Source organism: Lepisosteus oculatus, chromosome 17 (assembly GCF_040954835.1).
Source record: "Lepisosteus oculatus isolate fLepOcu1 chromosome 17, fLepOcu1.hap2, whole genome shotgun sequence".
Lineage (NCBI taxonomy): Eukaryota > Metazoa > Chordata > Actinopteri > Semionotiformes > Lepisosteidae > Lepisosteus > Lepisosteus oculatus.
Genome location: NC_090712.1, coordinates 19869587 through 19891546, shown reverse-complemented (window position 1 = coordinate 19891546; position 21960 = coordinate 19869587). Strand labels below are relative to the sequence as shown.

At 40.0% G+C, this 21960-nt stretch overlaps 1 protein-coding gene across 14 annotated transcripts in view; it reads left to right on the top strand.

The window, feature by feature from the left end:
• dst (dystonin) overlaps positions 1 to 21960 on the top strand; it is a 172066-nt gene that overhangs the window by 68937 nt on the left and 81169 nt on the right. For 8 of the 14 annotated variants that reach the window (XM_069180055.1, XM_069180054.1, XM_069180066.1 and 5 more), the window contains 27 exons: positions 613 to 725; positions 1107 to 1213; positions 2555 to 2674; positions 3573 to 3668; positions 3760 to 3887; positions 6584 to 6677; positions 6929 to 7083; positions 7365 to 7824; positions 8084 to 8212; positions 8495 to 8572; positions 8708 to 8869; positions 9524 to 9628; positions 9985 to 10080; positions 10228 to 10353; positions 10894 to 11046; positions 11226 to 11380; positions 11643 to 11769; positions 12276 to 12459; positions 13905 to 14062; positions 14418 to 14596; positions 15064 to 15202; positions 15577 to 15770; positions 16010 to 16172; positions 16966 to 17049; positions 17624 to 17731; positions 17826 to 17924; positions 19389 to 21035. In XM_069180055.1, the coding sequence (XP_069036156.1) occupies positions 613 to 725; positions 1107 to 1213; positions 2555 to 2674; positions 3573 to 3668; positions 3760 to 3887; positions 6584 to 6677; positions 6929 to 7083; positions 7365 to 7824; positions 8084 to 8212; positions 8495 to 8572; positions 8708 to 8869; positions 9524 to 9628; positions 9985 to 10080; positions 10228 to 10353; positions 10894 to 11046; positions 11226 to 11380; positions 11643 to 11769; positions 12276 to 12459; positions 13905 to 14062; positions 14418 to 14596; positions 15064 to 15202; positions 15577 to 15770; positions 16010 to 16172; positions 16966 to 17049; positions 17624 to 17731; positions 17826 to 17924; positions 19389 to 21035 (5359 nt within the window). Of the gene's footprint in view, positions 1 to 612; positions 726 to 1106; positions 1214 to 2554; positions 2675 to 3572; positions 3669 to 3759; positions 3888 to 6106; positions 6390 to 6583; positions 6678 to 6928; positions 7084 to 7364; positions 7825 to 8083; positions 8213 to 8494; positions 8573 to 8707; positions 8870 to 9523; positions 9629 to 9984; positions 10081 to 10227; positions 10354 to 10893; positions 11047 to 11225; positions 11381 to 11642; positions 11770 to 12275; positions 12460 to 13904; positions 14063 to 14417; positions 14597 to 15063; positions 15203 to 15576; positions 15771 to 16009; positions 16173 to 16965; positions 17050 to 17623; positions 17732 to 17825; positions 17925 to 19388; positions 21036 to 21960 lie in introns of those variants that run through there. The other 6 variants (XM_069180064.1, XM_069180065.1, XM_069180063.1 and 3 more) reach the window with 2 other exon arrangements.

The following is a 21960-nucleotide window of genomic DNA, read 5'->3' as shown; positions in this document are numbered from 1 at the left end:
AACCCCTTGGCAATAAGCCATGTGACTGGAATGAAATTTGGTGTGTTGTCTAGGAGAGGTTCTCTCTCAAGATACTTCTGGTTCATTGCTACATGGGCAACACAGAGGGATAATCACAGAGGGATAGACTGTGAACATTGATTAGTCATATATAACCTTTGACCTGTCATTCTGTTCAAATCAAAAAATCTCCAGAAGGATTGCAGACAGATACAAGTTATCATGGAGCACAGATAGGAGCCCTTGTGATCACCAGCATAGAGTGTTCCTGCCTGTGGAGCACATATTGGAAACCTTATTTACTCTATAGAAAAACACGTTTGCCCGTGAAAAGGAATATATTGGTTTGGCCAATGATGAACACTGATTGCAGTATTGTATTGTTTATTTCTTTTGGGTCTTTTGAGAGGTCCTATCCACTTACTGGATTACATTTAACAACAAAAGTATGTAATAATATAATAATTATTTTGAACTGAAGGGTTCAAATGTTTCAAATGAAGGTTCTTCATTGAAAATTGAAAGGATAATTTCACCATACCCCGTTTTCCTTAAATAAACATAAAAACAAAAATAGAAGTGGTTAAACTGTGATTTTTCTGTTACCTGCAGGCCGGACCTGGTTGACATGAACAGAGTTTCTTCTCAGAACAGCCGATCAAACTTGGAGCAGGCGTTTTCTGTAGCAGAACAGTTAGGTGTCGCAAGACTTCTTGATCCGGAGGGTGAGCAGATCTTGTTGATCATAATTTTTTTTGGCAAGTGTCTTTTGGGAATAGAAAAGCTGATTGTTTTTTAACCATTATGCCAGATATCCTACTTCACTGTAAGCAAACTGCAAAAGTGTAAATGTTTGATATTTTATCCGATTTTAAAATAAACATGACGGCAAATGAAGCAAAGAAAGGGGAAAAGATAAGAAATACCAAACAAGAAATGTATCGCTTGAATAGTAGTATCTTGAAATACTAAAAACTACTTAAAAGTACTACAGTAATTGTAAAATTAATTTGGGACTATAAACCAAAAATAGTGTATGGTATATCTTTAGATTTAAACACTAAATAAAATAAAATGTGGTGATGTGTTTCTTTGCCCTTAATTAGACGTTGATGTGCAGTCTCCTGACGAGAAGTCTGTCATCACATATGTTTCAACCCTGTATGATGTTTTCCCCAAAGTGCCAGAGGGTGGAGAGGGCATCAGTGCCAATGTAAGTGAAGTACTCAGAGCATCTGTGCACTTCAGGCCCACTGAGGCTGGAGATAAAGTCCCCTCAATACATTTATCAGTGTATCAGTGGTTATGAAGTTCACCTTTTTTCTATTGTTTCCTTTTTTTTTCTTTATCTTCAATGGTTGGTGGAATTTGCTTTTGGTACAGCAAGAGGTCTGTTGGTTTTTTTCACAAATAACAATGGGAAAGAGAGCAACCTTAGAAACACCAAGAGGAACAGAATGCTCTTGAATTTAGCTGAAGCTAAGGGTTAGGATTTAGAGATCACGTTTATTGCATTTGCTCACTGGGGCACATTTAAGTTCTTGAAGCTCTGCCAGCACTCAGGATAAACTTGCAGAATGGTGGTCAGAACTCATCTGAGTTGGGCTTTATGAAAATCTTGCTCTGGATTAGAGTCCTGAGCTTTGAAGGTGGTTTCCAATTGGAATGTAATGCTGGTGTCATACAGGATGCTTATAAAGTAAACTGGTACTTTTAAACAACAATATTTATTGCATCATAAAACATTTTTTGTGATGTTTACCTGAATAGGAAATATAAATTATTCTTTATTATGGAGTTATGGGTGTCTCGGTTTGATTATTTAGTAGAGAAAACTTTTAGAAAGAGCGGTCTTTTTAATCAGTTTCACATTTTATAAAAATGTGGCTACCTCCTTTGTATTGTTATTGTAGTTCATCAGTAGTCAGAGTGTGAAAGTATCTGTGAGAGAGTTCCATTCTCGATTTCCTTCTTAACAAAAAGTCCATTCATGGTTCAAAACAGTGAGTCAAGACTAACTGTTGATAGATGAGAAGTAAGAGATGTTTGTTTGTTTGTTAGTATACTAGTGTAAATATACTATTTCACTTCCATTCCTGTTTAAGAACCGCACCCTTTATTGATAATTTAGCTTGTTTTTCATTGTGATGTAAACTGCAAGTGTTATGTTCAGTAACTAAAAAGTTTTTGACATGGTGGATTGAACTCATGAGACGAGTTTCAACAGGCTAAAACCTTCTAGAAATGTCTCTTTACAGAAGCAGATCATTCTGTTCTTCAGAAGTTATTATAGACTAATATTGCTGGATAAACATTAAAGAGGAATATAGGTTTTCAATTTTTGAAAGAAATACCCAAGATTTTTGTTAAAGATATTTTATTAATCTTAACAGCTCTCACTAGAATGTGAACAATTTAAAGGATAAATAAATGTATGTACTCACACTCTTAAATAAAATCTAAGAGGTTTTTTTACCTAAGCTTTTATGCCCTAGGTGTGTGTTGTGCGACCTGAATTAAAATGTGTTTTTTTCCTTGGCTTGTATTGCTATAGGACGTTGATATCAAATGGGTGGAATATCAGAACATGGTAAAATACCTCATGCAATGGATCAAACATCATGTGACCGTAATGTCAGATAGAATGTTCCCGAACAGTCCTGTGGAGCTCAAGGTAAGGGCTTTGAAATTGCTAAAAGGCAGATGGAGGGACAGGTCCCTCAAGTGGTGGTGAGGATCTGGGGCAGAGCTGGCCAGGAATCTTCCACATGTTACAGAATGTCACAGCAGTAGTGGTGTGTTGTCTAGAGGCTACTTGAGTTTGGGCGCTGTGCCTCTGAAAACGTGTACTTGTAGCTGCTCTGTGTGCACTCCACCTCTGCTGTGGGCAAGAGAAGCAAGGGAGGCAGCTTATCGTCTTGCATGTGATGCGGCTCTCCCGGTCAGCACCGGGCGCAGCCGTGAGCCGCTCGATTCCGCCCTGGTACAAAATAAAGGGCGGAGGAAAAAAAACAACAGCTTGCATTTAGTTTTTATTTAAATCAAATGAATTGAAGTGGAGAACCGGCAGTTCCTTCCTATGTCTTTGCATTTCTCCTGATCTCTTTTCTGGAGCTTGTCCACGTTGCACTTGGTAAAGTCGCATATTTGTGAGTTTCAGAGAGAAGTGTGTGTGCCATGATCATCTTGGCGTGGTGGAAATCAATCTCTGCCATTTCTGAAATTCAGTACTTGAGAGACAGATAAGGCCTTAGGCAGGTTACCTGTGTGTTTATAAAGCCTATATGGCACAGCCTAGCGTCTCTTTTTTTATTGAATCGTTTTGCCTTCTGAAAACAGTCACTGAAGGGACGCGGCGCACAGCTGGATTTAACTGGAACAGCTGCTGACTGTTTGTCAGAGCGAGCCACTGGCGAGCTCAGAAGCTGCTACTGCAAGCAAGCCTGCAGAGGTTCGACAGGTGCAGGACATAGCCTAGCGCTGACTGCAGTACTGCTCTGTTTTGTGTGCTTGAGACACTGTCGATAAAGGCATTTCACAGACATCCTAATTTACTTTCTCCTTTTTTACAGGCACTTTATAACCAGTATTTGCAGTTTAAAGACAGTGAAATTCCACCGAAAGAGAATGAGAAATCCAAAATCAAGCAGCTCTATAAAATGCTGGAGGTATGTAAATATATAGTTCTATTTCTTCAGGTATGAATATTTTGTGTATTTTTTCCAGAGTGGCTTTTAATAGAATGGTTTGTTCTGAAAGGTGTGGATTGAGTTTGGCCGCATAAAGCTACCCCAGGGATATCACCCGAATGAGGTGGAGAAGGAGTGGGGAAAGCTGATCGTTGGCATGCTCGAGAGAGAGAAGAGCTTAAGGCCAGAAGTCGAGAGGTATGGAGTGGCTCTGTCTTACAGTTTGAATGTGAAGTATATAAAAAGTATATAAGAAGTACATTTGCTGAGTTTCAAGTTGTTGTGCCTCGTTCACGTTTTTGATCCCTTTCATTACACAATTCCTAAAGGTTGGTTTCGGCAGGTAAACTGTTTTTATAACATCCTTGAATCTTCTCTTGATTTTTTTTGTCATAAGTAAGACATCAGCTCATTTTCTTCTGAGTATTTTTCAACCTGGAAAAGCCTGGAAAGGCATGATGTCTAGTAAAGGCTCAGCTTACTTTTTCTGTACCCTTTCAGTTTTATATTTCAGAAAATCAACTACACATTTAATGCAGTGATTGGTTATACAAAGTTACTTTGATCAAGCCGTTGCTCATGCTTTTTATTGGTTCAAATGCTCCACTTTGCATTGCTGATGGTACCCAAGGAGTGATTTTAATTTGACCCAGATTCCTGCTGTTCTCTCCCAGAACTGAAATCTTAAGAACATCTCAGTTTTTGAAAGAGAGTCATCTTTCAAAGGGGTCTTTTACTGCTACAAACTCATTTTTACTTTATTTAAAAATGCCGTATTTGTTCTCTTACATTTATTTTGCATAAGCTACTTTTGCCAATGTTATTGTCGCTGGAAAATGTGAGCATTAGACATAATCGAATAAAGAACCTTTTTTATCTGATGGAAAAAAATGCAAATCTGGAATCGGTAGTAAAATTCTTGCAGCACTTAAGAAGAAACAGAAGCAAATAGAGGTGTTCAGGATCCAGAATAATACTGAATGGCATTAGTCTTTTCTCTTAACTTTGGGGGAAAAAAAGGAATTTAAAGGCTCGGAAACATACATAAATCATTTCACTGATGAAGTATCTAAAAGTCTAAAACCATTGATAGTAATCTTATTTTTCTTTGAATCCTCTGTGGATGATATTGTATATCTTAATGAATGCTTATATGAAAATGAAATTGATCTGAAGCACTTTAAAATGCTCGTTCTGACATTAGCTGATGTAACTTCCTTAGGTACAGTAAAGCATCGGTCAGTGCTTGTGTGTGAGTTTTTTTCACGGTAAAAGGAACTAGCCGTTCTTTCTCAGTCAACCCCCTTTAGTAGATGAGTAGATGAGTCTATAATTTCCTTCAATATGGTTCCTATAAATGTATGAGAAAGAGCGAAGAGTCCTGCTGTATGTTGCTCAGCGATCTACTGTATATCTGCGATGAGCTTCGGAAGTGCTTGGAAAGTTGCACCAAGGACTAAGTAGTGGTGCTGTTGGTCGTTTGTGTGTTGTAATTGAATCTACAATTTGTACAAGAAACAGAAGTGAGGAAGCTATCAGAGTAAGTGTTTGAAGTATAACAGAGACGTCACTTAAAAGTGTCTTGCATGCTGTGTGACGCTTTCTAAATCACAGCAGTAAAGGTAAGAATTGTGTCAGAAACTCATTTTTAAACTATCTTTAAAATATATTCCAAAATACATTGTTTTTCTTTAATCTGATGTTATTGTTTAACTTTGAAAAAAAATGTTTGAGGGATTTAAATAGGTTGAATCACTTCCCCTAACCCTATTTTGTCCCATAAGCTCTTAAGTTTACCAACTACAAATGTACCTCCTGCAAGGGTTTTCAGGAACATAACTGCAGGTGGCAAGGGCTTACTGTATATCTTTTTTCAGACCCTAGTATTAAAGAACACCCTTGAAAGCTCCGGCTCACTTTTGGGTTTTGATGCTTTTCAAATAGGCATGCCTTTTTACCTTCAGAATTATCTTGCAAGGTTTTGTTTAGACAGATTGAACGTCGAGAGCATGTTGGATTTTTGCTAAGATTTGTTTTGGGTTTTGAAATGAAATAACCTCATTCTTGCTGCTAAGTAGGATCCAACAGTTACGGAGATAAAAACGGGGTGGTGCAATGCAGTAAAACCATTTATTGCCAAGAGAGCTAATCCCCCCTAAGTACTGTTTGATTAAAAAGTGAAAATCGGAGGTTGTCAGCAAAATGTACACCTTAAAGTGATTTGCACCACACCCACACCAAAAATGAAACTGTCTGGACCTGTGCTGGATTGCCAGTGTTGGTGCTGAAAGATTACATATCCATTTATGGCTTGAAGCACCATCCCAAAATACTTGATGCAAATTTTTGTTCCCTCTCTGCGTGTCGACTGCACACCTCAAAGCCTATAAGTAGGAGCCTCTTACACACTGTCTACCACTCAGTGTGTGTACAGGAATATCATGTGCAGGAAGGCTCTCCGAAACTCAAACCTGGCATCCTTTGTCCTTGTAGGAGGAGTGGTGTGGTTCTGAATAGGGTATTATGTTTTAAGTTGTGCACAATGCACAGCAATCTTTCATACTGCAGCAGCGTGTCGTCTGTCAGTAACAGCACACTCACCAGCATCGGCTCCACAGAGAACCTGCTGTCAGTCCCCTGTGAGCCCACACTCATTGAAACATCCCTGGTTTTCAATAACAACCCAGTGTATGGAGCCAGGTAAAACTCTGAGAAGAGAGGCTAGTTTGTCTATTCTTATTGCACTTTTCCGTTTCAGACTTTTAAAATACTAGGGATTTGAAAGGAAACGCTCATCAGGACTCTGCATACTGTTGTAGTCACTCCTGATTAATTTTGAGTAATTTTCATATACAGGTATGCAGTATTAGAAAATGTTTTTCCCTTTTTTTCAGGCTTGAAATGCTGCAGCAGATTGCAAACAGGGTGCAACGTGACTGTGTGGCCGGAGAAGACAAGTTAGTGCTGGCACGCAATGCCCTTCAGTCCGTAAGTCACTATGCCCTGCTCCTTAATCCTGGAATCAGTTTTCCCCTTCTGAATTTTCTGGATGGTTACTGAGTGTTTAGTTGTTTAGTTTATTATGCTAGTATGTTCACAGTTACAAATCACTGTAACAGAATTGCACTTTTAATCCTTGGATTTGTTGCTAATAAATCCAGCATTCTGGAGAAAAAAAGAGTAATTAAATTGCACTGAAGCGAAATGTACGAGTCGGAACATGTTCTTTATTTTTCTAGGATGCAAAGCGACTGGAGTCCGGAATACAGTTCCAGAATGAAGCGGAGATTGCTGGATATTTGCTGGAATGTGAGAACCTTCTTCGACAGCAAGTTGTTGACATCCAAATTCTTCTGGATGGGAAATACTACCTTGCGGATCAGCTTGTTCAGCGGTATAGTGGAGCTTTTATTACCATTCCTGCTGGTACTGTTAGTAATATTGCTGCATGTGTGACTAATAGCAAGAAGAAAACAATTCTTTTAACATAGCGAGTATTACCCGAAGAAGCATCAAGTTTATACATGTTTCTGCTTAATTATGAGATTTTAATCAAATCTTGTAGTACTTTAAAAACGTCAAAGTTTCAAAATGTATATAGTTTCAGAATCTTAATGCAGAAACTGGGACTCATTTTGCAGTTCTAGCTGTTTTACACACCCTCTCTTATTTCAGAGTGTCGAAGATTCGGGATGACCTCCTGACTCTCAAGGCAGAGTGCTCTTCGGTGTACAGTAAAGGCCGCACTCTCACGACAGAGCAGACCAAGCTGATGATTTCAGGAATAACCCAAAGCTTGAACTCGGGGTTCTCACAGAATCTCAACCCGGGCTTGACGCCGTCTTTAACGCCTGGACTGATGCCAGGGGTGTCCCCCGGACTCACCACTGCCTTCACTTCCAGCCTGAGCCCGAGTCTGACTCCCTCCTTCACGCCAGCCATGACCCCTGGACTGCAGCCCCTGGCGGTGCAGAGTTACGCGGGGGGAATGGACTCGGGAGCACTCCAGCAGCTGAAACTCATGCAAATCCGGAAACCCCTCATGAAGTCCTCGCTGGCTGACCCCAACATGACGGAGGAAGAGGTCAACATGAATTTTGTGCAGGACCTCTTGAACTGGGTCGAAGAAATGCAGGTGAGAACTGGGAGTTAGTTTCTTTTTCTTACGTATTTTCCCCCAGTCAGACTGGGCTGAAATTGGAGCTAAAACAATATACTGCATCCCTGTTTAATACTGCCGTTCAAGGACACTTCATTAGGTGTTTATCTGATTTGAATATTCACTGTTGAAGAAAATGGCCCGTATGCATTCATTCACTGTAACGCAAGCGTTTTTCGAGCGAAAGTTAATGGCATAATTCAGTAGCATTCAGCGTCTTTGTGTTTCTTTGAAGGTTCAACTGGATCGTGCCGAGTGGGGATCAGATTTACCAAGTGTGGAATCGCACTTAGAGAATCACAGGAATGTCCACGGAGCAATTGAGGAGTTCCAAATGAGCCTTAAAGAAGCCAAAATTAGTGAGGTACTGTGCTGTTAACTTCCTCTTTTTCTGTTCTAGTTAAAGTTTGTGTGATAATGGGTAACTCTGCAAAGAGTAAAAGAACAGATAAAAACTTATCTGCTGGTGCTATAAAATTAAGTTGTTACTACAAACAAACCTCTGTTGAAAATTTGTACACATAGTTTTTCTCCTATGAAATGTTCTTCTCCCAGATTATTTTAGAATGTATCGGTTTTGATTACACAGTGTCACAGTGCCACAGAGCTGGGCGTAGATTGTAATGTAGTTTTGCTTCCAATACAGATCCAGATGACCTCTCCCCAGAAGCTCAGTTACTCTGAGAAGTTGAACAAGTTAGAAAATTACTATGGAAAATTGCTGGTAAGGGCGTCTTTTTTCCCTCCTGTCACACTAGCTATCTGTTCAGCTTGTTGTTTGTTGTCCAGATTGAAGTGCTAATGTCCCGGTGGTAAAAGAAAGCTGCAGTGGTTAGTTTTTCGTGTCGCTGCTCTTCAGAACACATCGAGGAGCCGCCAGAAGTACCTGGAGAGCCTGCAGGACTTCGTGTCGAGAGCCACGCAGGAGCTCATCTGGCTGAATGAGAAGGAGGAGGAGGAGGTGGCTTATGACTGGAGCGACAGAAACAGCAACATGGCCAAGAAGAGAGATTACCATGCTGTGAGTTCTGCGGACACCTCGCTTGCATTTGTAGTCATTTAATGTAGTTCCTGCCAGTACTGGGAGTGAAAACCCCCTGCTCATGCCATTAGCAGGCTTGTAGACTATAGTAGTTTAAGTAGGGACAAGTAATAGGTTTATTCCATGCTGAAAAAAAAGAAGAAAGAGAACACAAGGGTTTAAGTAGGGAGCTGTGTCAGCATGCGTAGGCTGCAAAGGAACAAGTAAAGGTTTATTCCATGCCTAAAATAGAAGAAAAGAAACATAGTTGTTCAGTATGCTCTTAATATGAAGCTGCAGATTCAGAAGAAGTAATTAATTCAAAGATAGTAATGCAAATTAAATTAGGAAAAAACAACTATTGATAAATGTAAATGATCTGGATGGCTCCTAGTTCTGAACTAGAAATAATCAGGATGATTGCTAATAATAAACAACCAGGTAGTCCAGGAGAATTTAGTCATCTTTAATATTTCATCTCAGTTTGATTTGAGAATGACCAATGCAGCATAACAAACAGCAGCAGTGCAGCAGCTGTATATGTGAGCCGTTTGGGAAGGCTGCACATACCAGAGAAGTCCAGCGTCTACAGCACTCTCTGATTAAATGTCAAGGACAAAGCTGCATTATATGTATCTTATTTCTTTGGCACAGGATCTCATGAGAGAACTTGATGAGAAAGAAGGAGCCATCAAGTCTGTTCAGGAGATAGCCGAACACCTCCTCCTGGAGAACCATCCAGCCAGGCTGACCATTGAAGTACGTCATCAGCTCTTCCTTACAAATTCCCCATACGTTTCTCTTGTAGGAGATGCCAGAGTGTTTGTTTTTCTCTATTTCTATTTGCAAACTTGAACTGAAAATACATGCAGTTGAAAAATAATTAAATATTATTTGTTAATCTGTGTTTGTCTTAGTTTTTTAAATGAGTATTTGTAGCACATATTCAAGAGGCTGCACATATTTTTAATTCAGGGCACACAAGTAATTTTAGACAATGTTAGTGGAATATATGACATGCTATGAGCTCACAAACCACTTGAAGTATATTGTGATGGGATTTCAGCCTGTAAAAGAGGAGCAGTTTCACATCTTCTGGTCTGCTGTGTGTGCAGGCTTACAGAGCTGCGATGCAGACGCAGTGGGGCTGGATTCTACAGCTGTGTGGCTGTGTCGAGCAGCACTTGAAAGAAAACGCTCTCTATTTTGAGGTGAGTGTTCTCATATGTATCAAAAGAGAGTTGAATGGCATTTACTTTACTCACTTAAAGCACTGCGGATTGAGGAGTGCTGTTTGCTGTAATGGCACAAAGTGACCTGTAAATTTAGTGGGTGCAGTAATTTTATTTTTGTTTCAGTTTTTCAATGATGCCAAAGAATCCTTGGATTATCTGAAGAATTTGCAAGACGCCATCCAAAGAAAATATGGTTGTGACCGATCCAGCAGCCTACATAAATTAGAAGATCTGATTCAGGAATCCATGGTAAGTGACAGAGAGAACTAAACATAGTGGTAGACAGAGACAGGATACATGCCACGTTTAATAGCTTTAAATCAACTAGAAAATGTTAAAACAATTAGTTTATAAAACCTAGAAGTTGTTTCCCAAAGTAGTATTCTTTAATAATCTTTTCCCTTAGGGGCAAAGTTGTTTAAACTCACACGTCGCAGTTCAGTTGCATAAGTAATAAAAAGGTAGAAATGTAGAATTATTATAGGAAAGACGTGCCATTAGGGAAGTAATGAATTCCTCTGAAGATGTTGCATATTGATATCTGTCTCTGTTCCTGCTTCTTTAATTGGTAATTAGCAAAATAGTGCACATTGTGCGGTTAGTGAACAATCCCTGTTTACTGCCAGCAGCCCTCATATCACGTACAGTACATACGGTACCTGTTAAAGCAGTTTGTTACAGTTCAGTAATGGATAACAAGGTTATTTAAGCCCTGTACTGCTCTCATATTTACAGTGCTACTTCCAGAAATGTGCCTTTTGTGCTAATGTGGGTGTTGTCTGGTTTCAGGATGAAAAAGAACAGCTTCTTCAGTACCGCAGCACTGTGGCCAGCCTGGTAGGGAGAGCCAAAACAGTAGTCCAGCTGAAGCCTAGAAACCCAGACAGCCCCATCCGAACCTCCATCCCAGTAAAAGCCATCTGTGACTACCGGCAGATTGAGGTGAACACTGCTTCTTTGCAGCCTTCCAGGGTCTGAACAGTGTGTAGCTGCAGGGTTACGGGCTGAACAGTGAGACCTGCAGGCTTAGTGTTCCAGGACTGATGTGCTGATCTAGAAAAAACAGCAATCAAAATGTTGCACACATAAAACAGCCTGTATTTTTTTTCCTTTCCTGGCAGATAACTGTCTATAAAGAAGACGAGTGTGTCCTGGCCAGCAACACTCATCGTGCCAAGTGGAAGATTATCAGCCCCACTGGGAACGAGGCGATGGTGCCTTCTGTGTGCTTCACTGTCCCTCCACCTAACAAAGAAGCCATCGACATGGCCACCAGGTGTGAGAGACCACTGTGCTTCTCCTGTACTGCTGAACTGATCACTTTGCCTCTAGTGCAGCTGAGCGTTGATTCATGCTCACTATTCGCTCTTGTGCATGCTGTGATCACCTCCAATTGCAATACCATACGTAGATTGTGTTCTTTAACATTTGTAATTGTTATTGTACCTGCATGTGATCCATACGATGTGAGTATAAAAGTGTGACAGTTCACAGCTGAAGAACTCTTTCTCTTGCCCTTTCTGTCCAACCCCTTTCAGGATCGAGCAGCTGTATCAGAACGTGCTGACCCTGTGGCACCGGTCTCATATAAACATGAAAAGTATAGTATCCTGGCGTTACTTGATGAATGACATTGAAGCAATTCGCAATGGAAATGTTGCCTCGGTAAGCAGAACACCCTTTAGAAAACTGGTGCTTTCAAAATACATAATCCTCTTTGTCTGCAGAAAATATATTCCTTTAGGGTAGGTTGGACTAACAATTATGAGAACTGTCTCTAATGCAGCAGCTCACTGTTTTAAGCATGCTTATAAAAATGGGATTGCCTGAGGTACAACACTGTAATACTTTATTAGTCATCCAAGCCTCACCTGGCTGGTATTTATCTTGTAATTTACTGCCTCATTAAACTGCACTCTTCTCATTTAATGCCACAGTTTTAATTCTGGAAACTTTTAAAAGCACATCATTTGAACAAGTTATTATCTGCAGTAATTCTACAGTGGTTAATTTTATGGGTTATTCAGATACAGCATGAGCTGTGGAAAATAAGATTGTTTTTGCTTTTCAAACTAATCCCAGTCTCCCATGCTACATCACTCTACTGTGTTTTGTGTTCCTACTGTAAGTGGCATTAATGTTGATAGAGGGGTGTTTGATTTGCCTTCCAGATAAAGACCATGTTACCAGGTGAGCACCAGCAGGTCCTGAGCAACCTGCAGTCTCACTTTGAAGACTTCCTCGAGGACAGCCAGGAGTCGGAGATTTTCACTGTGTCGGACAGGGCGCAGCTGGAGAGGGAAGTGGAGATCTGCAAAGAGTTCTACAAGGACCTCCTCAAGTCTGCAGAGAGAGGTGAAGTTATCTTGAATGACACTCTGAAAGAGAATAGAAAAATCTCCGTATTGCCTTGCTGTCATGAAAGGAGCGGGCCTTAGATAGATTTCGGCCTGGAATAACTGCAAGCATTTACCCACCTGTCAATAGCAAATCACAGACCCAGGTTTTGAATGTGGGTTTCTGTGGAATGGACACAACAAACCTGAGAAACAAAAAGCTGTAGATGGGTCGAAATTGTGCTAATGTTTAACTGTTAAATCTGGATTAAATCAATCGAGGAAGGCCTTGCACCCATTTTGCCTTAGCCCTGAGTCATTCAGGCAAGGTGGCAACACAGTGGAAGCCCTTTGTAACTGAGAAAAGATGACAGCAATTGCTTTGTGAGGTTTAGGAGCCTAGACATGAAACATCTGTTTTTCAACAGGGATGAACACATCTGTGTCTTCCAATATTTGTTCTGTAGGTAATGGGGTTCAAGTACTAAAGCACTAAATTGTTTGTCTGCTTTGGAGTGCTTCCTGAGCACATTTTATTCTTGTTGATTCTTGCGTGACTGTTTAAATCAAATTGGACAGACTCTTAGTTAAACCAATCTAACGTTTGATGTGGCAGTCACACCCATTGCTGAAATCATTGTGCTGTCTTTCACCCAGTAATGGGTTTGTGTTTTGTGTTCTGTATTATTGCCACAATACCCTTGATTAGGCTTTGTGTGCCATGAAGCAGTTTGGTGTCTTAATACGTGTCCTAAAAATACACTACCTGAAGCTCCACACCCTTTAAAAAGTAGTTATTAAAATTAGAACATTATGGCCTGGTTCACATATGGCAAAAACATGCCTTTAGGCCATCTGAGAGAACAACAGCTTGTGTTCCAAACCCTGAAAGAGTGGAGAGGGAAAATGCTGTACAGTATTTCTGTTTACCATGTAAGGACACAGAATTATTTTTTATTCATGTCAGGTTTTAAAATAAATAATATTCTATAGTTAAAAAACTAGGGATACACCCTCTACGGGGTAAGATAAGACATCCATAAATTTGATTTCACATAAAACCTTCCCATAGGTCCCATGATACAATGATACAATTTTTAAGTTTGGGTAAGCTTACCTTAGGTCCATAACCAGCGAGTAGTGTGATGAATTCCTTCTATGGGTGAATTGTGTGGTGTCCGTAATGTCGTCTGTATGGTGTGAGTGGAATGTGGCCCAGCGTCCACCATGTGGCTCTATCTCTGCATATCATGTCACGCTGAAAATCACCTGTAACCCTTCCTGCAGTCGCATCAGGGAAGTACCAAGCGATTTCATTCTTTTTCTTAAGTACTGTGTTTTTCAATTCGTGTTGGAGAATGGGAGATTGTCCTTAGATTGTCTCCAAAATGGATCACTTGCCGAGTTTCCCCAGGTATGCAGTGCTTTTTGACCCTGTCCCTCCTGTGGTTATATGTGGAACAGAGGAGCAGGAGGAGTCTGTGTACAACCTGTTCATCTCGGAGGTGCGAAACTTTCGCATGCGCCTGGAGGGCTGTGAGGAGCGGCTGATCCGACAGATCAGGACCCCCCTGGAGCGGGACGACCTACAGGAGAGCATCCTGCGCATCTCCGAGCAGGAGGTCGGTCTGACCGGCTCCAGAAGTCTTTTTTCCTGATAAAGATATCAGTGTTTGGGAGCCAAAAGTCAAATGAGAAATAGTTGATTTAACGTTTATAACATTTTGTATTATTTCTGTGACATCATCATTGTCTTTTCCCTAGCACAGTTTTTTTTGTAGCGATAATTGATTTGGAAGAGAAGCTATATAGAAATCCCTTGCCAATTAATAGGCTAAAACTCTGTGTTTCATTTTTAACATCCTGAAAATTCGAAACCAAACTTTGTCCAGTTAGCTTTGCTCCACAGTTTTGTGATGTGTTTGTCGCCGCTCTCGTGTAGAGCAGAAGTGAAGGCCGTCTTCCTGTCATTGCCAGAAATATAAGAAAGAACTGGACAAGCTGAAGGAGGACTTGGAGACCATGAAGGAGAAATGTGAGGTGTTTGTCAGCCAGGCCTCGTCTTCTCCCTCGGTGCCAACGCTGTCCTCGGAGCTCAATGTGCTCATCCAGAACATGAACCAGGTCTACTCCATGTCCAGCATCTACCTGGAGAAGTGCGTTTGCCATTTTGAGTGCACCTCAGAGTTTTCTGAAATATTTTGAATATACCTGAATATGCCATTAGAAATTTGAGAAAACCTCAAATTTGAGTATTTGTGGGATAGTTCTCGAAGTGGAAATATTGTTAACCATATATTTTCAAAAAGTAGGGACCTTAACAAGAGGAATGGGAAAATCTGGCTTTCTTTTAGGAGCAATTGAGTCTGACTTCATTTGTGCTGACACAATATTTTAGAGAGATGTTTTTCAATTGGTTTTCACAGTTTAAAGTGTTTAAAAAAGTATGAAGAAATGGCATCTGCAGTGATTTGTTAATGAGTAAATGATTAACTGCAAGAAGGGACTTTGCCAGTGTAAAGTGTCAGTTTCTTTACTCTCTGAACCCTGAGATTTAGCCTCTTCACTCTTCACTCTTTAGGTTGTTTTGTGCATTCTGTGTGACATGCCCTTGGTTTTGCAGGCTGAAAACTGTGAGCCTGGTGTTGAAACACAGCCAGGGGGCTGAGGCCGTGGTGAAACTGTATGAGACCAAGCTCTGTGAGGAAGATGCTGTGAACGCTGATACAAAAGCCATTGAAATTGTCATGAGCACACTAAAGGTAATAAACAGATTGTATGGCATGCTGCCTCTCGCAAGTTTTGCCTGTTCGGTACCATTTTCATTAAGAATTGTGTGGTCCACCTCCTCATTTCATACAGATAAATTGTGGTGCCTTTCTGAAGCAGAGACAATGATAATCACAAAAATTGAAGTGCTTTACTCTGTGCTAATTTCCTACTCGATTTTAAGCAAAGTTGTATTAAAGACATCCTGTTGCCTCCATTTTCCTTAGTCTTGTATCTGTTTTACTGTGCTTGTGCTCTTTAGGGTTTTCAATGTAATTTCCGTTGTTTTACCTTCTTTGTTGTGCTCATACTTTTACTGGATGTCTTTCATATTGAACTCATGACATCTTTGAAAACTGTATTTTAGCAATGGCGTACAGAAATCGATGAAAAGAGGGAAGTCTTCCACGACCTGGAGGACGAACTGCAGAAGGCCAGGTCTGTCAGCGATCGCATGTTTAAAACACACAACGAGCGGGACTTCGATCTGGACTGGCACAAGGAGAAGGCCGATCAGCTGGCAGAGCGCTGGCAGAATATTCACTCCCAGATCGAAAGCAGGTCGGCACTCCCGGGTTTTAATCCGACGGCCACAAGTCATTGCTCAGTGCTGTATATGTGGGCAGCACACAGATAGACCTTCTTTTTCAGTCTTTGTAAATCTTCTTTGACAGTTCTTTTTTCTTCGTTAATGTATACAGTACCTTGATTATTTGGTAATATTATTTCTCTCTGCGTGATAACTATGCATTACCGATTTGCAAATTTTTATACCATTGTCATGTCTGCGTGCTGTTCAGGCTTCGGGACCTAGAGGGCATATCCAAATCCCTGAAGTACTACAGAGACACGTACAGTGGCCTGGACAGGTGGATCAAGGAGATGGAAGCCACTCAGCTGAAAATGCAGGAGAACCAACCAGAAGACAGCAAATCCCTTGCTGAGCTGCTCAACCAGCAGAAGGTAAGAAGAGATGCATGTAAAAGAACAGACACTCGTGCGCTTCTTATGAGCGTAAAAACGTTGCAAACAAGAGAAGGGCTTTTAGCCTCAATGCTTGTTGGTTACTAGTAAGTAGTTGATCTGGGGGAGTCCACTTCACCAGCATGGTTGGGAAGTGTGTTCCACACATCCTCATCTCTTAGTGTAAGGTAGTGCCTCTTGGTTTCAGTCACCTCTTAACTTCTAGTGCTTATGTTTTATGTCTTTTTTTACTGTGTTTGACTTGTAAATTAAATGCAAACAGGGTTTCTCAGTTCTAGTTTAACTCTTTAAAAAAACAAAGGTTTTGAGTGAGACCACCAGTTTAACAGACATTCAGATCTGGATTCATAGAAAATCCATTGAGCTTGAGAGCTTGTTTTGTTTTCCCTCAGAGTTTTCTTATTTTGAATTTTATAAGATGACAAGTACAAAGCGCAAACAATGACATAAAACTATCTATAAGATTACATTTTACAACCTTTTCATTATACCATTAACATGATATATGTTGCATACTTATATTGAGGTGAATTTATTCCTTAAGCCTAGTGGACAACATTGTGTAATATACAGTATACGTTTTGTTTCTTCATATCGTTTGATTTTGCCATCAATTCTCACTCTCGCCTCGACCTTGACGAGAGTTGTTGATGTGTTATATTCTCAGACACCTGAATCATAGTGTCAGGTTCATGAATGTGGAATAGCAGCACGGGCGGATTTAGGGCCAGTGAAATTCAGAGTATTTTTAATGTAAGTGTTTCCTTGGCAGGTCCTCGTCTCGGAAATCGAACTCAAACAAAGCACGATCGATGAATGTCAGAAATACGCTGAGCACTACTCTGCAGCCGTCAAGGTGAGATTTGCAGCGCCTTGGCAATCTGGATATTTTTTGTTATTTTTCCTTCCACTTTCCTGCTTTGTAACTTATGTTAGGTCCTGTGTGAAGACCTGCTGCCTGTGTTTGCTGTGAGAGAACCTCAATCTGGAATTTCTGATTGAATGACACAGATGAGATACATAGTGCAAAAAACAGTGAATCAGCGTGGAAAGGTCCTTTTCCAGTTAGCTGCAGATAGGGGCCTTTATGTTGCAAAATATGTATTGAAGATATTGTTCTACCTCTTTTCCCCCAAAATTAATTAATGGGACCCCCAAAGATTGATACAGAAGCATACTTCAGTTATGCCCGAAGGGAATTTGTGCAAACTGTTTTCTCCAGATGGCCCGCAACACTGGGAATCCTAATTGGGAACCAAGAGAAGATCGGAAATAAGAAAGGAAAAAAGGGAATTTTTAGTTTTATAATTATTTGATTCACAACATGTTATTGTCCTTATTTTACAAGAATATAACAATGAGAGAGGGAAGCCCACTTTCCATTGCTCCAGACTATTGGTCCTTGAATTCTTCACTAAACTCTTTCACAGGATTATGAGCTCCAGTTAATGACCTACAGAGCCATGGTGGACTCGCAGCAGAAATCTCCCGTCAAACGCCGCCGCATGCAGAGCTCATCAGATGTAATTATACAGGAGGTAAAGTGAAAAGGACTCTGCTCTCACTGCTGTTGTTAAACGAGTAATCAGGAAGGGTCATTTGCTGGAACACAATCCCTATTGATCATTGCAGTTTATGGACCTGCGAACCCGGTACACTGCCCTGGTGACCCTGATGACGCAGTACGTGAAGTTTGCTAGCGAGACCTTGAAGAGGACAGAGGAGGATGAGGTAGGACACTGGTGTGGCCTCAGCACAGGCGCAAACAGCAGGACGACCTTCCTGGGAAGCTCCCTCAATCAGCTGTATGATTGTGCATGGCAATATTTACTGTATAAACAGCTTTGTTTAAAAGGATCATCTGTCTATGTTGATTTAATTTAGTAAATCTGGTCAAATGTATAATTTATGAATGGGAATTAATTCCTTGAGGTGGAGTTTTTTATGGTTTTGCAAATACAGTACAAACTGGCACAGTGTTATTTTGGGATGCACTCACAGATTTCCTGAGAATTAAGATAGATGTAGAGAGAGAGAGCTGCATATCATTCATCTGCTTGTGTGAATCTGTTAGCTCTGTCTTGAAATACATTGTACACAAATGCATGGATGTCAAAAGTTTTTGTAATGCATGAGCAGCTAAATTTCTACACATCTCTAATGATGGACCAGTTAAGAAACACTTTAAAACCTTTTTTTATCAAGACCATACAGCACATGTCAAACACATCTGAGGAATGTTCATCAATTAACTGGCTTTCTCTATAGTTTGCTGCATAGCAACATTACTTTCTTGAAGACATCTAAATGACGTAAAATGGAAAAGCTAATAACAGATTATATCAACTGAGATTCAGTGTTTTCATGTATATCTCATTTGGGCTGCAGTATACATTTTTCATCACATTTGGGGAAATTTAGTTTTAAGAGCTTTTTTGCATGTTTAAAATTAAACCTCAAAGAATTAATCAGGAAATGTGTATTCATTCTAATATCATATGATAGATGCTTTGTAAAATACAGAAAAATATTAGAAATGTTAACTGCATTTTAAAGTTTTTATGATGCCTGCTAAAAGCTTTAGAGCTGAACATTTGCTTCTTTCTTCAGCACATAGCTCTGAACAGACTAACAACATGGTTGCATGGTTGCTAAAATCTAACAGCATGGCAGCTCTAATACCTTGTATTAGTTATTGCTTTCTACCAGGATGAAAACTTCTGAAATAGTTATACACTGCTTCTTTGTTTTTCATGATTATTACATTTAACTAACTGTGAAAAACTTTACGATACAAATGTGTTTAGGTACATAACAGAGTGGATCCTTTTTTATAATCTCAGGTAAATTCAAGAATAATATCTCCAAGAAGTACACAATATCTCATACAAATGTTTGTCTGTTCAGATTTCCTTCACTTTCCTTAATACATCAAAATAGAGGTTGTCATGATTAGAAATACATAATGCAACTTTTTATCTGATTATTCAGATTTACTATACTGTATATATACAGTACTGTATATACAGCGATTTAAAGATTTTCAATATACAATATATTCAAACTTTCCTGTCAATCCAGCTTGGACATCCCATTTGTCCAATTTTCCTTCTTTCATTTCTGGCAGTAAGATGTTGCAGTTTTAAAAAAGGAAAACAAAATGCCTCACTCAATAACTTGTACTGTTGTGCCCAGTATTCTTCTGATGAAGGTGAATTCTGCCCTTCAGTGGAGATGGAAAATGTTCCAAATGAAGCTGGGAACAGTGGGTCTGCGGTGACAGAGTCTTCACAAAGTGTTTTGCGTAGTAGAACTTACATAAGCAAAAGAGACTGCTTATTGCTTTCTGAAGACACAGAGCAATCCCCATTTCCGGCCTCAGACCAGTTACTGCATGCCTTGGATTTACCTTTAATAAACAAAACCACAAGCAAATCAGTATGTTCAAATAATAATCTTCCTCCAAGGGATAACGTCAAGACCAATTCAGATCAATTGCACTTGACCACCGTTTTTCCAAAAGCAGACATAGAACATTCAGGAAATTTTAAGAAATTAATTCAAGGTACAGCAACAGGACAAGAAAAAAGCTGTTTGTACAGTTCTTCTCCAAGTGAACAAGAAAGACAGCCTTTCATTACAGGATGTTTTCACACTGAGCCCATAGTATGTTCTAGGGCAGAGCTAAAGACTGAGCCTAGGGCATCTCAACTGTCATTTGATGCAGATCAGCGCAGGAACTTCTTTCCCCATATTCTCACCCAAAACCTTTCCGATGCCTTTGAGAGCAGGTTTGAAGAGTCTCCTGCTTTCAGCACGAAAGAGCACCCTGATAGCTACGTGTGCAGACAGAAACTAGAGAGTGAGGAGGTCATAGGGTCAGCCAGGAGCAAAATATTGTCTTCAGAAATACAAGAATGCAGCCCTGCATTTAGCTATGACAGCATTTTGCAAATTATTGAGGAAGGAGATGAGTTGAGTCCTTATCAGAAAAGTCTAATCGGCAGAGAAAGTAAGGAGTCTAGAAGATGGGAAGGTGATTTAGTTTCTGGTGAATGGCAGGGCAGTTTTTCCTTCTCCACATTAACTGCAAGCCCTAAAGATCAAAATGATCCCCCCGACAGAGTGATGGCTGCTGAGCAGGGAGGAGCTGGCTGTGAGGGAGCAGGTCGTGGCTCTGAACGTTTACATAGAGCTGCTACACAGCAAGGTGCGGGATATGGAAATGAAGGGCAGCATATCATATTCACTGAATGCACTAGTGAGGTTCGATTCATGCAGTGTATGACTGAGCTTCAGACGATCGTCGAGGAGCAGTGTGACTCTGATGAAGCTACCCTTCAAGACGGGGAGCCCAGCGCCCATCCCCTTACAAGGTCATATTCCTCAGTGGAAGATGACATGTGCCCCAATGAGCAAGCCTGTACTCTAAAAGATACTATAGGAAATACTGTGACAGGGGATAATTTTAGTGATAATTATCTGTCAGTGGAAGGTGATGGCAAACAGCAGACCAGGGAATTGCATTGGTGTCACAGGTTTCATGAAAATGCTGAAAAACATGCAAGCCTATGGATGAATGATCCCTTGATCAAGGGAAGGAAAGGAAAACACGAGCAGCTCCAATGTACAGCGGGTAGCTTGGTGGTTTGGGAGTCGAATGAAGATGATGGACTGGAAGTATTTCTGACTGATCCAACTATAAGCAAAGCTGCTGAAATCAATTGGCTTCAGAATAAATTAACAGCTCTTGAACATAATCAAGAAATCACTAAATGCACAGAACAATTAACAGAACAGCAAAGACTGGAAAATGATGCGCAGCTAAACAAAAATAAAGAGGTACTGATTTCAAATTCAACAACTAACAATCATTCTTTCAATAAATGGTATTTAATCACCTGCTGAAATTTTGGATCATTGGTGGTGGTAATGGTTCTTCATGCAGTATATAACAAATACATGCGCGTTGGTGAAATTAATAATCACAAAATAATTGAATTTCTTTCTTCACAGTTTGTTGTTTAAGGGAACCTCCCAGCCATTAATTATGTAAGATAGGAGTTAAAAACCTGCAGAAAACCATGAAACCCATAAATCTACTTCAAACTATGTTGTTATCTTACTCATTTTTCTTTACAACACCTTCTTCCTTTCATGAACTTTGTTTTTTTATAAGTCTCCTTAAGGAAAATGGGTAAAACTGTTATTTTAAAATGGACTTTTGAAACAGGAGTGAATATGAATTTGTGCTTATAAGTGTTAAAGCAGAGTTAAGGCAGACGTCTTGTTTTTTAACAAACCCGAATAACTAAATGCTTATTTGTTTTGTGTTTTTGTTTGTTTGGTGTTTGTGTATCAGTGAGTGTCTTTTTAATTTTATTTTTTTCTATCTGAAAGACCACGAATTTAAGAATGACCCAAATCTTTCCTGGATCCTACGCTTGCCTTTTCAGTTTCCTTCTAGCTTTATTTATGACCCCTGTATTGTGCGTGCAAGTCACTCGAATGCTGATACAAAAGCCACAATCTTTTGTATTGCTGGTGGTGAGGAACTTTTTCTGACGCAATAGTGTTGCTTTTCTTATAAGAATAGAAAATCTTTGAAGCTTTGATGGGGCAAAAGGTGGCTGGGGATGCTTCTGGTGCAAAACCTCCATATCCTAGTAAGTATGTTGACATTTCTCTTCTCGGCTTTTGGAACTGATTCTTATTTGTTTTAAAGACTCCGCAAGTCCTGGAAGCTGGATGATTTTATTTTTCGTTG